General features: G+C 40.3%; 1 protein-coding gene across 1 annotated transcript in view; it reads left to right on the top strand.

Annotated features, from left to right (window-relative positions):
* The window catches only part of RELN (reelin), a 444588-nt gene that overhangs the window by 382427 nt on the left and 44802 nt on the right, over positions 1-17359 (top strand). Inside the window, exons 43-46 of the mRNA XM_010946673.3 lie at positions 366-513; positions 2782-3040; positions 3896-4145; positions 7618-7786. Of these exons, the coding sequence (XP_010944975.2) occupies positions 366-513; positions 2782-3040; positions 3896-4145; positions 7618-7786 (826 nt within the window). The remainder of the gene's footprint in view (positions 1-365; positions 514-2781; positions 3041-3895; positions 4146-7617; positions 7787-17359) is intronic.

Genomic DNA, 17359 nt, shown 5'->3' with positions numbered 1-17359 from the left:
GCTTGCCTGATATTGTTCTCTCAGCAGCAAAGACCCAGTGAAGAGCCCATGGAAAAGTCACATTACCCTTCTTTAATTTTGACCTGAAACACTCTGACTAGCCAGTGTCTTTTTTTGCAGTGTAGAGAGGCAGAAAGGAGGGACCAGTGTGGCTGCACCGTAGATGCTCAGGAAAAGACCCATCCCTTAAGTCATACAGCCAAATCTAAACAACTCAAACAAGCAGAAGTGTTGAAGACACCTCTTATCCCCAAAATCTGTGACTTCATATTTTAAAACTATACAAAGCACTTACTGTATTCCTTTAAAAAAAGGTATGCATGACTATATTAGGGTCATAAGTAAACCACATTTTCCATTTTCAGGTCAGCTAGAATCTGATAGATTCTTACTAATGAGTGGCGGAAAGCCATCTCGGAAGTGTGGAATCCTTTCCAGTGGAAACAACCTCTTTTTCAATGAAGATGGCTTGCGCATGTTGATGACACGCGATCTGGATTTATCACATGCTAGGTAATCGCTTTTAATCGTTTTTAAATGCTGTTGAAGAACCACATTGTAATATAAAGTAGCAGAAAGTAATCGAATCAGAAAGAAGCAGAGTTGTCAAGGACAAGGCCTTCCACCAGCAATGCTGAGCTTCTCTCTAGTCAAAGTCTCCATGTAGGCACAACTTACATAATTTCCGTTCTAAAACCGAGAGAGATTTGTGCAATAACTGGATCAGAAATGAAACCCAGCTAAACAGACAAAAGTTAACACCTGGTTCTCTGCAAGGTGGTGACTAGGAAATGATAATGTTTAACTTACTTTAACTCCAAGAAAATAATGTTGTGTCTTCTTTATCTCCCCTCTACAGAATACTTTGCATTAGCACTTGGATTATGTAGAAATTAGTTGCTGAATTGATACACAATATATCCATAAATTATTCACAACTGATTTTATATCCATTAGCAATTTAAGTTAAGAACATCTACAGTGTAGCCTTATTGTTTAGAAGCATTTCTTTCCAACGATTTGCTCGTAACATTCGAAGCACTCATTTTCTGAATTAAGCACAGTCACTCAGAAACAAACATTTTAAACTGGCTCAGAGGATTATGTCCTGTCAAGATGTGTATCCCTTGATCATTTGATGAGCCAAAAACTTAGCCAGGAAAATAAAATATATGGTTTAACATGTACAAAATGGAACCCTGACCTATTTTTGCAAGTGAACAAAGAAACCATGTTTTGTTTTTCAGAACATTTCAGAGTAACTTAAACTACATTTTAATGTATTTATGCTCCTCTTTTTCCTAAGTCTTTCATTTATTGAATTATAAATTTGATCGTGCTTCATAGAAAATATGATTCTATTTGTGAAATAATCATTTTACAGTTATGGAAAGCAAGAGTCTATTTATCTCCATTCTATTTTAATGAATATGGCTTAATTTGCTGCTCTTTATTTAATATTTATCATTGGCAACTGAGTTCTCTAATTTAGAAATTATCAGATTTTTCCAAATAATGCTGATATGATTTATCTATAACCAAATTAATATAAACATTTTCACAATACAAGTAGACAAGATGCTATCAGTGTTTCTCTGTGAATGACTATTGTTTTTGTAGATATAAACTTCACAAAGCACTAACCATGTATTTTTTCCATTAATTCAATGTTAAGAGCTCCATTATTTATCTCATCTCAGTAGCATGCTGTGTAGGATTTGCATATATTGACCTCAGAATGCTCCGTGTAAAATCCTAATTTTCTCAGGGTTATGAGGTAAATGAATGCCCAGTGAATGGAGGGGTGGTGGAGGAGAGAAACCCATGTAGAATGCATGATTTTATATATAGAACTGATAATTTTTACTGTAAGCCCTAATGTATTTCATATGTTTGACACACATACAATAACTGGGTATGTGTGTTGAGTTACACATAAAATTTATTCTGCATTACAGGCTAGCACAGCAGCCAGACCAGGCACCAGCAGCTCGCCTGCCAAAGATAACATGTGAGCTGGTTTTCATTGGCACCCCAGCTGGTTGCTGCCTCTCTGTCCGCCTCTCTATCCACCTCTCTGCCAGCTGGGAAGGCTGCCCTTGGCTGGCCACCACTGTTCTTGGTGGCCAGTATCATCCATCCCAGACCTAGCAACGGTCAGGGGCTGGCATCACCCAGCACCACCACCACCCCACACTCCTGCTCCCCGGCCCCTGGCACAAAAAACGTAAAAGAGGCTCAGGCTTGACATACCTCTTCCGAAAGATGCCGGGCCTTTCACAAAGAGGGGCTACAACTGGTGAATTTAAATGTGTCTTGCAAAACCAATCATATGAGATCTGAAAGACTGCTGGTAAAACCTGGGAATGGACGATTTTGCCAACAAATGGCATAAATGACATTAATTCCATTCTTCCAATTTCAGATACTAAGGACAAGGATACAGGTTTATCTTGAATAGCCATACACACTACAAACTTGGACAGCCCTTGGACCTGGCCCTTCTTCTTACAGAACAGCCAGAGGGCACAGTGAATGCTCACTTCCCTCAGACGCTCCCCTGTGGAGGGGTGCGGAAATCTAAATATGGGTACAGAATAGCCTTTTTCAGACTTCACATTTTATTAACTCCCTTTCACATGAAAAAAGAAAAATTGGCTTTGAAATGATTGCTTCAGAGGTTTGTTAAATCATCATATTCATAAAGCCGTGCACTCCCCTGCATTACCCCGTGCACTTGTGTCTGATGTCAAAGTCTACAGCAAATTTAACTCACGTCAGATTTGTGCAGTTCTTCATGAGACTGGGATGTGGTAAAGGCGTTCCCGACCCCCGGAGCCAACCTGTGCTTCTGCAGTATTCTCTCAATGGCGGCCTCTCGTGGAGTCTCCTTCAAGAGTTCCTTTTCAGCAACTCCAGCAACGTGGGCAGGTACATTGCCTTGGAGATACCTCTGAAAGCCCGCTCTGCTTCTGCTCGCCTCCGCTGGTGGCAACCATCTGAAAATGGACACTTCTACAGTCCCTGGGTTATTGACCAGGTCAGTCCCTTCAGGATTAACTATGATAATTTTGTCACTTGAGCTGAAGGAGGCTTTAGAAAGCAAGTAGTCCCACGCCTTGCTCAGTAGAGGAAGCCCAGGACCCGCAGCTGGGTGGCTTATTCAAGGGCACTGCTAGGTTAGGCATGTCGTTTACCTTCCTTCCACCCTCTATTCCTTCAGCGGCCAGTCCTATAAAAATAAAGGATGCAGCAGAAGGCCCAGGTCCTGCTCACAGAGGATCCTGCCATGTGGATAGAGGGACTTTCTCAAGCGTGATACGAGGCTGTCATTCTCTGAAAAGGAGAGTGTACAAATTAGCATTGGTGCCACATGCAGCAGTTCAAATCCTCTTTCCTAGCCTTTGAAGAAAAAATAGATAAATCTCCCTAACATCCTCATGGACAGTTCTAAAGGATCTTCATCCATAATAAGATGCGTATCAAATAGAACTCAAAGAACCTATTAACAAACGGTAGAATCCATGCAAAGAATTAGAACTGAAATGCCTTAGGGTACGACTGTCCTGAAATAGAAATTTTACGTGGAAAATAATCACACAGAAGCCAAATTCTGTGTTCCCAGCTTGGGTACATGTCGCTTCCAAAGGCATTTTGGCCCAATGAGGCTGTGAACGGGTTTGTCAATCGTTCGATTTGTTTCTGTAGCTTCTTGCCAGATGGGCAAGCAGACCACATAAGCAGCAGCATTCTGAAAGGCCCCCAGTGTGATGCTGGCTGTGTAACACCAGTTCTGAGCAATCTGACAGGTAGAAGCAAACAAACAAAAGGGGCTGAGCTTTCTCATCTTTTGAAACCAAATTGAAAAACTATTTTTTTTTAAATTGTGTTTCAGATTCTTATTGGAGGAAATATTTCTGGGAATACAGTCTTGGAGGATGATTTCACAACTCTGGATAGCAGGAAGTGGCTGCTTCACCCCGGGGGCACCAAGATGCCTGTGTGTGGCTCTACCGGTGATGCCCTGGTCTTCATCGAAAAGGCCAGCACCCGTTATGTGGTCACCACAGACATCGCTGTGAACGAGGATTCTTTCCTACAGATAGATTTCGCCGCCTCCTGCTCAGTCACAGACTCTTGCTACGGTAAGTATTCCCTTTCCAGGCGGAGGACAGAGTGTTTAAATGAGCATCCAAGGCTGCCTGTCAAAGGACTGCACTGCACCTCCAGTAGGAGTGTAAAGAAGACACAAGTGCACTTTCAGTCAAAGCACAACTGCATTCTTGAAAATGATGTGTGGAAAGTAAGCTTTAGAAGTTTATTTTTTAAGCGTCAGAATGTGAGCTTATTTTTAAGCACATGTCCACAAAGACTTCTTTTTTAAATAAATGATCACCTCCAATTTATCTCTTTTTGTAAATCCAGAGTTTTAAGCATCATATGTACAGTCTAAAGGATTCTCATCACAATGTCAGAATAAGCAACAGGATTTACACATACATTTGTATTTACATGGGTTTTAATTCACAGGGCTTTAGATTAGTTCAGTTATTGTCTCCTTTCCATTTCCCAGGAATTGTGAAATTTTGTTGTTCCCAATTTTCCTGATACTTCCTGCCATTTGGGCCACAGCATATTTTAAGCCACCCTGATTGCAACCAGTTTGCACCTTCTAGGTTGTATGGGTTCACACATACCTTACACACACATGGAGACCTATCTTAGGAGCAATAACAGCTGGCATCACTGCACACTTGAACCCTTCACTGGATCTTGCAGATCTGTCAGAATTCTGGGCACCTTCTGATCTTGAACCACCCCGTATCACTATTCTTTCAAGGGATCCAAACTAGAATGTTCACAAGGACCTGTTCCATTTTAGATTCTTAGGGGCCCAAATCTGGAGAATTTGGTTACTTCCAAGGCCCTACAAAATCCAGATTTTTCATATTTCCATTGGTCTGAGCTTAATAGACAGATGCTGGGGGAAGCCCAGAGGTACTCTTTCTACCTCAGACTCAATCAGTCAGCACCAAGCTGTTCAGTAGAGGTGGAACTTAGAAAAGCATCAGGTACACGGCCTGTCTTCACTACGTACAGCCTAGTTGAGGGGATGCTTCAGAAAGTCAGAGTCCAATAAAAGACTAACTCAAGTGCTCTGTGGAGTGGTACTGATGCAAAATGTAATGAGAGTTCAGCCAACGGGAGATAACCAATGGATGGCCAATCGAAGAAGTTTGGGAAGATTTCACAAAGAAGCTAACTCCCAAGTGGGTGTTGATGGTTAGAGTGAACTTGAAGGGTAGATGAGAAGAGAGGACACCCCAGGCCGGGCTCTCAGGGTAAGATGGGGATTCTCCTGGTCCCTGGGGGGAACCATGAGCAGACGAGCCTGAACAGCCGCTATTTGCATCAAATGAGAAGAGTGGAGTGCTAATTTTGAAAATAGAAATGGACTTTAGGGTCCTAGATGCTCACTCCCTCATTAGCACAGGAATCAGTTAGAAACCAAGGAGGTGAGTTGTGTCATGCTCGGCCTGCAGCAGCACCAGCACTGAAACTCTGCCCTCGTAAGCCCGGTCACGTGTCCTTTCTGCCGTAGGCCAATGCAACCACTTAAATAATAAAATGAAAGAGTAAAGTGGCGAATCAGAGTTGGCAGCAAATGAAGAAGGGCCTTAAGAGGCAAACACAGGAATTAGTGCTTGAGAAGGTCGTGAGGAAGAGGGCACAAGTGCAGGGGGGTGGCATGGTGGTTTTAGGGAGACCAACCAGGAGCAGTGAAGGTGGATGGAGAAGACTCCCAACCAAGAAGCGTCAGTGGTTATTTCTGTCGGGGGTGATGAAAACCTACTCTATGGGGCATGAAATGGGATGACAACTGCTAGGAGACACTGCAGACCATAAGGAAAGAGGAAGCAAACCCCAAAGCCAGGTGACCTGTTGAACATGGTGGGTAGAGAAGAGAGGAGGAAATTTTCTAAAATAATGTCTAAATTTTGAACACAGAAAACTGGAGCAGATGCATTGTCACTGATGGAATTTGGTAGTTAAGAAGATGTGTTTATTTACGAAGGAAAATGATGAGGTTTTCTCTAGTCTGGGTGAAAACAGTTTTGAGTGGAGATACCCTTTGATGCGGAGGCCTTGCAGGATGGAAAGCAGGGGCTCTGTCTATGCTGTGCATCACAATACGCCAGCGTCCAGCGCAATGCCAGGCTGAATAAACATTTTCTGAATGAATAAAGTCAATTTTGAGACATAAAATTAGGAGATGTGGGCACAGAGACGTTAGTTGAAGCCCAAGGAGGATATGTGTAGAGTAAAAGGCCGGAAACGGGGTCTGGAAGGATGCCCGTAGCTGTGCTTGTTAGCACAGGAGTCAGTGGGAAGTAAGACAGGAGATTCAGAATTACGTCCTCCAAGAGAAAGGCCGGTTTCAAGAACCAGGGAGTAACCAGTTAACGTCCAACGCAGCAGGGAGGATGAGAACAATGAAGACCGAGACAGGTTATTTATTTAACCAGAAAAGGCCACCAGGAGCCTTAGAGCAGGGAGTGGGCCCACACTGGCTGCACAGGAGAATCCCCTGGGGAACTTTAAAGCTCCTGCTGCCTTGGCCTGCCCCACAGAAGTGAACTCCCAGTCTCTGGGGGTGGGACTCCGGCATCATAGGTTCTAAAGGTCCCCAGGTGATTTCCGTGAGCCACCAAGACTCAGAATCATGGTCTTAGAGGAAGCAATTTCAGTAGGGAGGTGGGGGCTGAAGTAGTTCATAAAGTCTTAAGAAGGGACTCGAGAAGAGAGATATAAAACAAAGGGTATAGGCTGAGTGTTTTGGAAGAAGAGAAAGGAAAGAAAGAAATCTCCTTCCACAGACCCATAGCCTTACTGCAGGCTTCGGGACAAATTGCACGGCCATCAGCCGCGTCTTTTTACCTCCCTGATTTCCCAGCATAGTCCATAACACAGCAAAGCAGGATATGTAAGCAAGAGATTTTGCCGTTTCTTAGGAGTTTCATCTATACCAGGAGAAAATCTGACATCAGCTGGTCAGGATTTCTATAGAATGGTTAAATTTTGAGAAGGGTACTCAATTTTTTGACTATTTAAAAAGCAATCATTATAATATATGGTTACTACGTTCTGTGTTTTTGTGTGTGAATCATTAAATGAATGGACAAAATATAGTTATTGTAATACATAAATTATGTCTAATTTTATCCTGTAGTTATTAGATTAAGTAGTAAACGTATATATATATATCTTATAACTATGATTACTGTTGCTGTAACTATATATGAAGCAATAGTTTTGTTATGATTGTTCTGAAAATTTCTCAGTATAAAAAGTGATTCAGGAAAATGTACTGTATGTTTCACTTGGTCCTAGTCCCTTAAAAGAAAAGTTATTTCGATATGGAAAGTTAAAAATCACAACTGATAATGTACAGAGGAAACAGTAAAATCAGGAAACACTTCAAAGTAAGTAACCTATGTATAGAGGAAAAATCAAATTGACATTTGGTTGAAATTAAAACATATGCAAACATAAGTAATTATGGTTCCTGGATCTGCAGATAAGTATGTCTAACCAGAATAATGCTTCCTGCTTCAGCTATTGAACTGGAATACTCAGTAGACCTTGGGCTGTCATGGCACCCATTGGTAAGGGACTGCCTGCCCACCAACGTTGAATGCAGTCGCTACCATCTGCAGCGCGTCCTCGTGTCAGATACTTTCAACAAGTGGACCAGAATCACTCTGCCGCTCCCACCTTACACCAGGTATGGGTGTTTCTGCATGTAGTGAACCCAAATGTGATACAATTTGGCAAATCCGATTTCAGCACAGCCAGTTTACATGAGTTACATGAGATTTTGTTGCTTGTTGATGACACCACCTGCATGATTTACTAAGGCGATCTTAAATAGAAACCAGTTTTTGTGACGACATCGTTCTGTGTTTGCCCTAAGTCCAGGCCTTTAATGACGTTTCACTCTAGTATTTTTTTTTTTAATGGCATATGCAAGAAAACAGTGGCTGAATTGGTGAGCTTCTCCAATTTAAGTCACTCTGCTGAGGACAAGTCTTCATAGATATAAATGGAGTCTATTTTCTGTCAGTCAGACTACTGTAAGTGTAGCAGGGAGTGGTATGTAAACGGATATAGCACATGAATGTGTATTAAAATTTGTGTCCACTTTTAAAATTTTATTTTGAACAGTATCTGGAGAATTATCTGGAGCATTCTTTTTTTTTTTAAACATTTTTTATTGATTTATAATCATTTTACAATGTTGAGTCAAATTCCAGTGTAGAGCACAATTTTTCAGTTATACATGAACATATATATATTCATTGTCACATTTTTTTTTTCTGTGAGCTACCATAAGATCTTGTGTGTATTTCCCTGTGCTATACAGTATAATCTTGTTTATCTATTCTACAATTTTGAAATCCTGTCCATCCCTTCCCACCCTCCGCCCCCTTGGCAACCACAAGCTTGTATTCTATGTCTATGAGTCTGTTTCTGTTTTGTATTTATGCTTTGTTTGTTTGTGTTTGTTTTTTGTTTTTGTTTTTGTTTTTAGATTCCACATATGAACGATCTCATATGGTATTTTCCTTTCTCTTTCTGGCTTTCTTCACTTAGAATGACATTCTCTGGAGCATTCTTTTATATGAAAAACAAATGTAAATGCTCATTCATTGTGTCTAAAAAGAAATGATGGTGGCTTAATAAAACTGCCTGGTAGATGCTGGTGGAGAAGTTAAGTCTAAATTATCTATGGAGCTTCACTCCTGTTTGAGTAAAGCAGGGAATTCACCTTGCCTGGGGGGGTAGTGTTACATGCCTCTCTCTCTTTTCACCACCCAAGTAGAAACCGGTAATCAGTTGCTACCGTTAAGAAGCAAAGCAACCAATGCAGTGTGTGGAACTGGAGTTATAGTTCAGGCTCATTATCGTTCTCTCGCCTCCCCACAAATGAAGAATGGATAAATCTTCCTAGCAAATGATCATAAAATTCAGCCATTCATCTAAGGAATAAACTTTTCTTGAGATTATCATAAATGGGATGGTTTCAGTTACTAACAGCCTACGGCTTCTCTACAATTGCTGGCTCGGAGGTTCGAGACTATATTAACTGTCAGCAGAGTTGCCAAGTTTAAATGAGATACGTGAGATTTTGTTGCTCGTTAAAGGTATTGCTATGCATGAATTATTAAGCCAATCTTAATAAGTAAAATTGAAAAAAAAAAACCTTCATTAAGGCAGTAGTCTTTTAAGTCATAAATTCTGTGAATTATTACCCAGCTACTTGGTAACATTGTGCAAATAAATGACATTCTAAGATTTATTCCAGTTAGTCATTATACCCTTGAGTCTTTTACTCAAGAAAAATAATTATTCCTCATCTTTTAATCTATCTTTTGTCTCTTGCACATACCCATAAGAATTTTGACCCTTTCAAGTGATATTTGAAAAATCTGATGAGTATCCATTTCCTCTTGTTATGGTATTAAAAATAGGCAGTTGGTTTACTTGTTTGTTTGTTTGTTTTTAATGGAGGTCCTGGGGATCTAACCCAGAACTTCATGCATGTTAGGCATGCACCTTACCACTGAGCTAAACCCCCCTCCACTGTTTATTATATTAACCCTTAAGGCTCATGTTGTACTATGGTCGTAAAGGCAGCTACCTTCTAACAAAGGCCTTTGGATAATTCAGAAAGAAATGTGCATGGGTGGAGCCCAAGCCAGACCCCTCTTCTCCTGGTGCTCTGCTGTTAGAACATTGTTCCAGGCTCAGAGCACTTTGTCTCAAACTCAGGTTAGCACATCTATACCATATCTGCTCTTACATCCATTTGCTTTTTAAATATGGTGTTTGTCTGTTTTGAGTTGAAGTTACTACTTCAACATTTGCAAAGTATTGGGACATCAGTATTTATGTTGTCCCCCAGGACAGAACTGAGAATTTTAGTCTGTAGTTCTTCACTATAAACAAACATGATGCTGACAACTTAAAGCCATGTGCTAAGTAGAGATTAGGAGTGATGGTGACGATGTCCCAATTGTAGGCTTGTCCACTCACTCATCGTGTGACCAACAAGGCTAGGATCCCAGTATTGTTGGCACAAGTGGTGGAAAGAGTCAACTGAGGTGAGGTGTCCACAAATTGACATCAAACCATTAATCAAATGGAAATGGCCAGTAGTCATCAGTAACGATTATTCACTCATTTAGCCATTCGTTAAACAAATATGTTTGAAGTATTTAATTACAAGCTAGGTCTGTGTCGGGGGCTGAACTTATTCCTGCCTCAAGGAACTTTTAGTCCAGTGAGAGAGAAAAGTATCAACCAGAAACTACCAGTAATCACAGAAGTAAATGTGAAATTCAATTAGGATAAGTGATGGAGGACACTTGCATGGTGCTGAGAGACCACACATCCTAGAGAGATTTGCCTTGGTCAAGAAGGTCAAGGAATACTTTCTTGAGAAAGTGATAATTGAAGTAAGATGTGAAAGAAGGTAGGAGTTAACTAGGAGAAGAGTAAGAGGACTAGTGTTCCAGGCAGGGACAGCAGCCTATAGTAGGAGCACACAGGAACACCTGAGATGCTGAAAGAATGGATCAGGCATTGAGAGAGAAAGTGGAGTGAGGTGTAGGATGGTGCCAGACCAAGAAAAGCACCGTACGTTGTGCTAAAGATTTGGGGGGTTGTTCTCCAAATGCTGGGAAAATGCCTATTGAAGTGCTTGGGAATGGGGAGGTGCAATCAGATTTGCAATCAGAAAAGCTTATTCTAACTGGAGAACAAATTGGGGAGGATAAAGGTAGATGTAAGGAGGCTCTTAAAGAGACAGTAACTGCTGGTAGCTTGGATCAGGGTGTAGCCGACACGAAGAGAAGTGGAGAAAGCCAAGAGAAATGGAGGCAATAAAATGGACTGAGCTTAATGATGAAGTGGACAGGAGACGGTGCGGGAAAGGGCAGTGGTGAAGATGACTCCCTGGTCTCTGAGTTGCAAAACTGATTGGATGCTGGTGCTTTTTATTGGGAAGGGAAGAGTGAGACTAAACACAAGATACGGGGGAAGGGTATAGCTCAGTGGTAGAGTATGTGCATAGTATGCACGAGGACCTGAGTTCAATCCCCAGTACCTCCATTAAAAAAAATCAATCTAATTACCTCCTCCCCACAACAAAAACAAACAACAACAACAAAAACCACAAGGTATGTCACACTCTGCTCCAGACATTGCTCTGTTAAAACCCAAATAAATTGGGGTAGATAGAATCATAGTTTCTAATCCTCCCATATACGCTAGCGACATTAGATCTTCTTGAAAGAAAAAAAAAAGGCTGGAAAACATTGTGGTTTAGTGGTTCCAGCTTTGCAACCCTGTGAGCTTCTAAGCAAGTCATTTCATATCCTGAAGTTTCAGTTTCTTCACCTGAGAAATGAAGATACTTTTTATTGTATAAAACTCTAATAAATGTGCATGGACGTGTATGTGACATTGTAAACATTTACTGAAATGTAAGTTGTTTTTGCTTTTAATGAGTTAACCACATAATCACACTCGTTAACTATAGCGCAAGTTTATCATCAGACATCGACTTCAGTCACACTAAGAAGTCTTCCTTAGTTAGGGAGCCCATGGTAGCCGTGGGACTCTGTCTTAAATTCCAGCCCTAGAGGAGGTTGCAATCTGATTAGGAAGAATAAACAACTTTGAAATAATACGTGCTGAGTACAGGGTATCCTCACTGATGAATGGGCCAGAAATGCTGTATGCATTGGGGAATGGGAGACAGTGTTGAATGCCAGAGTTGGGGAGGGTTTCATGGAAAAGATGGGCCCTGGCCTCAAAGGATGGCAAGGATTTAGGTGGGTAAGAAGACCATCCTCAGTTAGGGGAACAATGCGAACAGGGCACATGAGCCTGGGAGGAGCAGGGAGGCTGCTGATTAAAGCAGGGAGCTCCTGTCTGGAAGCTGTGCAAAGCTGTATGTTAGTAGAGTTGGGTTAACTTACAGTAACCCAAGCAAGTATTGTAAGTATTATAGTATTGAAGCAAGGCAGAGGGGTTTAGATTGTATGGAAAATGAACTATGGTGGGTTTTGAGCTGAGAATATTCTTCCAAGAAAAAAAAAATTGGAAGAACAGAGAGGCTCGAGTAAAAGAAACGTGACAAAGGAGTTGTGATCATGACTATACATGGAGTGACAAGGGTCAGGGCTACAGCTGACGTGGAGAAGATGGGGCACGTATTATGGGACAGTTCAAAGAAAGGCTTAGTATAACTCAGTCACTAACTTCTTCTCCATTACACACACCAAGAGATGACTCTAAAATTTGAAGCCTGAGAAAGTAGTGAGAAGAAGTGGGGAGAGAGCTAAAGCTGACTCCAGGAGGAACAGTACAGCAAATTTAATCAAATGATGCTGAATTAAATGTGATGGAAACATCCATCTGGCAAAGCTATGAAGATTGGACACCAAAGGAAGATAACAAACCTTGGAGCCATGAGCATGGAGGTCGTAGGCAATGAGATAAAACTGCAGCAGCTCTCCAAAGAAGAGCCTTTTAAAAAGACAAGAAAGGATCCCTAAATTTAGTAACAAAATGGGTGGAAATGGCTATGAAAGGAGTCAAGAGGATGCAGTCAGGGAGTTAAAGGGAGAATCAGAATACCGTCATATCCAAGCCAAGCAGGAAGAGATGACCAACAGTGGCAAAATCTACAGTCATGAAGAAAAAAGTTTCACAATAGGTGTACTAGGTTTTTCAGTAAGGAGATAATGACCTTCAAAAGAACTGTTTCCATAAGATAATGGAAATAAATACAGCTTGTCTGGCCCCAGAGCCCATGAGCTTAACCACTGTATTAGTACCACATCTTTATTGCTTGCCTAAGAGATACGGTCCTAGAAGAAATAGGAGGGGAGACTGCTAGGAGCTGTTGAGAGAGGCTGAAAAAAAATTGGAAGATGCCAGAATCAACTTTATAGCCCCTAATCTGAATCTGCCGCCGCCTCCTCCTCTTTACTAACCACAGATCTAAAAATAACAGGTGGCTCAAGTGGCATGAGTTCTTGAAATGTCACCTGAGAACCAGGGTGAGTCAGGGGAAGGGCCAGTAACCCAAACCCACCAAGAAAGGTGGGGTGCGGGGAGCAGCCACTGCAAAGCTCAGGTGTGACTTGGCTATTTTAAGTCACAGTTTGAAGATGGTCCACTCCCTTCTACTAGCCCTAATGGCCCGACTGATACCACTGTCTTGAAAGATTAACTACTACACTTTGCAAGCCAGGTGGTTTTAGCCACAGTGTGGGAGCTACTTAGTGTGTGCAGGAAGTTTAAAGGAAAGGTGATAAGCTCAAGAAAGGACAAAAGGATTTTGGAAGGATTGTGGTGATGGGCTGGGTTGGAGGGGTCTATGCCTTTTGGCAGGTAAACATATTTAGAGAGGGAATTTTTCAATGATGTTCCCATCTACTGTAATTGCAAATAAAATGTCTTATTGTAAGAAAATCAAATAACTAAGCATAATATTTATTGGGTTCATTATGGAGAAATATTCAGGGGAATTAAAAGTTCATTTTTTTAAAGACGGATTATTTAAACTTTTTCCCTGCTACTCTTATTTCTCTCCATTTTTACTTCCAACTTACCAGTATTTTTTAAAAGTACTTTTTGCCAGCATTCATATTACTGAACATCTTGTTCAAATTTATCAATCAAGTCAAGGAAGCCTTGGACTTCTCTTACGTGTCCATCCTCTCATACATCATTTTGATACTTTGAACATCGCTGCTATTACTTTACCAAATTTATGCTGGTGTCTCAGGACTTCAGAACATAAAACAATTTTGTTTGGTATAAACCATGGTATTATTGATTTTCACATACTGAATATGTTAATATATATTTTGGCATTAGGTTAAGACAAATTAAATCTGTTTCCATTTCCACTACAACAGAGTAAAACTATTTCCAAAAATTCTGCATTCCCTATAAGCTTCATTACTTATCAACCTTGTTGCCAAAGGTTTATCTGAGAATTTGAGATTTGAGTGTATTTTGTTTTCTTTTTTATTGAAGTATAGTCAGTTTACAATGTTGTGTCAATTTCTGATCTACAGCATGTTTCATTCATACATATGCATACATATTTTTGTTTTCATATTCTTTTTCATTGTAGGTTACAAGATTTTGAATATGGTTCTCTGTGCCATACAGTAGAAACTTGTAGTTTATCTATCTTATATATAGTAGTTAGTATCCACAAATCTCGAACTCCTAATTTATCCCTCTCCACTCTCTGTCCCCACTGCTAACCCTAAGTTTGTTTTCTATGTCTTTGACTATACTTTGTATGTATGCTACATATAGATTTTTTATTGACGTATAGTTGATTTACAAAGTTGTGTTAATTTCTGGTGTACAGCATAGTGTCATTTATATACACATACATATATATTCCTTTTCATATTCTTTTTCATTATAGGTCCTTATAAGGTATTGAATATAGTTCCCTGTGCTGTTTATGTATTTTGTATATAGTAGTCAGTAGATTCTTAAGATTGTTTTAACAATTAAATATAAGTCACTCTCCATTTAGAAGGTATTTTGTAAGTTTTAGGAAATCCCTTTTACTTGAAGGATAGTCCAATGTATTTGATGCCCTCAGTATGCCCACTCAGAACACTGTAGTTCCAGTAATAATCATTACTAATTATGGTTATCAACAAAGATAATATAACTTTATCTTACCAAAGCATAGCCATTTTCTTATTTGTAATCCTCAAATCAAAATTTTACTATGAGTTTGAAAGGACCACAGATTATTTTTGACTCAACTGTTATCTATTTAAAATCCAAACATGCAGAATTATAGAGAATAGTATACTATACTTCAATATAATCGTCACCAAGCTTCAGTAATTACTGTTGTATGACCAACCTTGCTTCATCAACAGCACCACTCACTCCTGCCCCCCACATTATTTTGAAGCAAATCCCAGACATCATATCATTTCAACTGTAAATATTTTAGCATGTGTCCCTAAAAGGACTTTTTAAAAAATAACTATGAAATTATTATCACACCCAAAAATTAATGATAATATTTTATTCAATACTAAGTATTCAGTGTTCAAATATCCCTGTTTGTCTTGTAAAATGTGCTACAGGTTTTTTCAAATTGGGATACAAGTCAATGTAATTGGTTGATATGGCTCTTAAGTCTCCTATAACCTCAAGGCCCCCCTGCTTATCTTTTTTAAGATAAGGGCTAAGACACAGAGAAGTTATTCAATTTCCCCACAGACACAAAGTCAGTGGCTGAACCAGGATTGCAACAAAAGTTCTCCACTTGTTCTCTATCAAGGAAGAAAGAAAAGCCATGTGGATTGGCTCATTTAAATTCTTCTTTTGCTAACTCTATAGTGTGCTTTCTACTCTAGTTCCAGAGAGTAGCATGATGGATCTAGGTCACCTTCAAATGCTATCTTACCTTTATCACATTTGTGGGGGGTCATAACCTGTAGGCCAAGCATTTTCTCTTCTCATGCCAATATTCAGACCTCAGTGTATTATAAGAAATTTAGGAGAAAGGAAAATTAAATGACATTGTACCTTCTTTCATGGACAGACTGATGTTACCTAAAAATCCCCGAATGTGGCACTCACTTAGTGTCCTATAAATGCCCAATGTTAATTATAATCATTAAGAGAATTTTCTCCCAAAAGATCTGTGATGCATGTATTAAGTGCACCCTGCCAGCTGCCAAATCTATGGTCTTCCAGCCCTCACCCACCATCCAGGGCAACCAGGGTTCTCAGTAGCACATCTCCAGCTGCGATGCACTACGTCAGGAGACAGCGGGTTCTAGGTTCAGTTCTGAACTAAGAAGCTGTAGAAGTCTCCCTCCTTGACTGGCAGTCCTCACACCTGTGAAATGAGACAACTGTACGGAACAGTTTCTAAGAGTCATCCTCTCATTTCCACCCCAAAGTGTGACTTCCTGTTTTATTCCTAGTTCAGTGTCTTCTTCATCAGAATCTCCCCCAGAGCAGGGTCTTTATGTCCCCTGTCAGATGGCCCCCTCATTTAGAGCCCTTCACAAGTAATTGATTCACACTCCTGGTACCAAAGTTCATGCCTCCTTTCTGGAGCCTGCTTTTACCTGTAGGTCATGGGCTGTGACCCTCTGTTCAGTTGAGCAGACCTGTGCTACTCCCCAGGTATACCCCTACGAGTAAAATTGCAGGGTCATATGGTAACTCTACGTTCAGCATTTTGAGAAACTGGCAACCTGTCTTCCACAGTGGCTACACCATTATTCATTGCCATCAGCAGCATGTAAGTGTTCAGATCTCTCCACATCCTTGTCAACACTTATTAATTGTCATCTTTTTTTTTTTAATCATAGTCATCCTAGTAGGTATAAAGCTATATCTCATTGTGGTTTTGATTTGCATTTGTCTAATGTCTAAGACTATTGAACATCTTTTTATGCACGTATTGGCCCTTTATATATCTTCTTTGGAATATTCTCCACTTTTGTCTAACACAGAGAAATAGAGCCATGGAGGAAATTTTAAGCCCAGTATAAAGACAGGGTCTTGGCTAGCAAGGCAAATAGGGGACACATTTTGAAAGGAGACAGACATTGCAGAGCCTCTTATTCAGACACAGAGGGCCAAGGGCTTCGACTCTGATCTTGGATTGCGGAAGTCAAGATAGACTGGCGTACACGTACAGCAGCGATAAACGCAGCGTCCACAGCTAAACAACTGTTCAAAGTTAGGGGTAATGGTAGGAATAGGATTATTTTGTATAGGTTGAAGTACAGTTTGAAGGTTTTGCTTACTGAGAATATAGAGTAACGATGATCCAGTAGATACTATCCTTGTCTCAGTTTTGCGAGTGGATCAGCATGACTTGGGCGCTGGGCTTCAGCTTCTTCATTGGTGGATTCAGAGAGTCGGCTATATTTTCTAGTCTTAAATACTTTATGTATCTCTTTGAAAGTAAAAGTAACATCAGGGAAGAGTGAAAAGTCTTTTAAAAAATTATACATTGTTTTTATCAAAGAACTTTTTCTCCTGATGGTGATGATGACAGTGAGGACTTCATAGGTAGACAGAGTCGTTCTGAAGAAAAGAGCACACAGGGAAGATTGACATGTGTATTGAAATTTATTCAGAGATGTGTAGGCAGCGTGGGGAAAGGTTCCTGGAGAAAGCAGTGATGGAAATCATGCTACTGACAGTAACATTTTTTAACTTCTTAGCAATGGATATTTAATTATTAAGCAACTCTTCTGGAGCACTTACT

The sequence above is a fragment of the Camelus bactrianus genome, chromosome 7, assembly GCF_048773025.1.
Source record: "Camelus bactrianus isolate YW-2024 breed Bactrian camel chromosome 7, ASM4877302v1, whole genome shotgun sequence".
Lineage (NCBI taxonomy): Eukaryota > Metazoa > Chordata > Mammalia > Artiodactyla > Camelidae > Camelus > Camelus bactrianus.
Note: the sequence above shows the minus strand (reverse complement) of the source record. Positions and strands in the feature narration are given on the sequence as shown.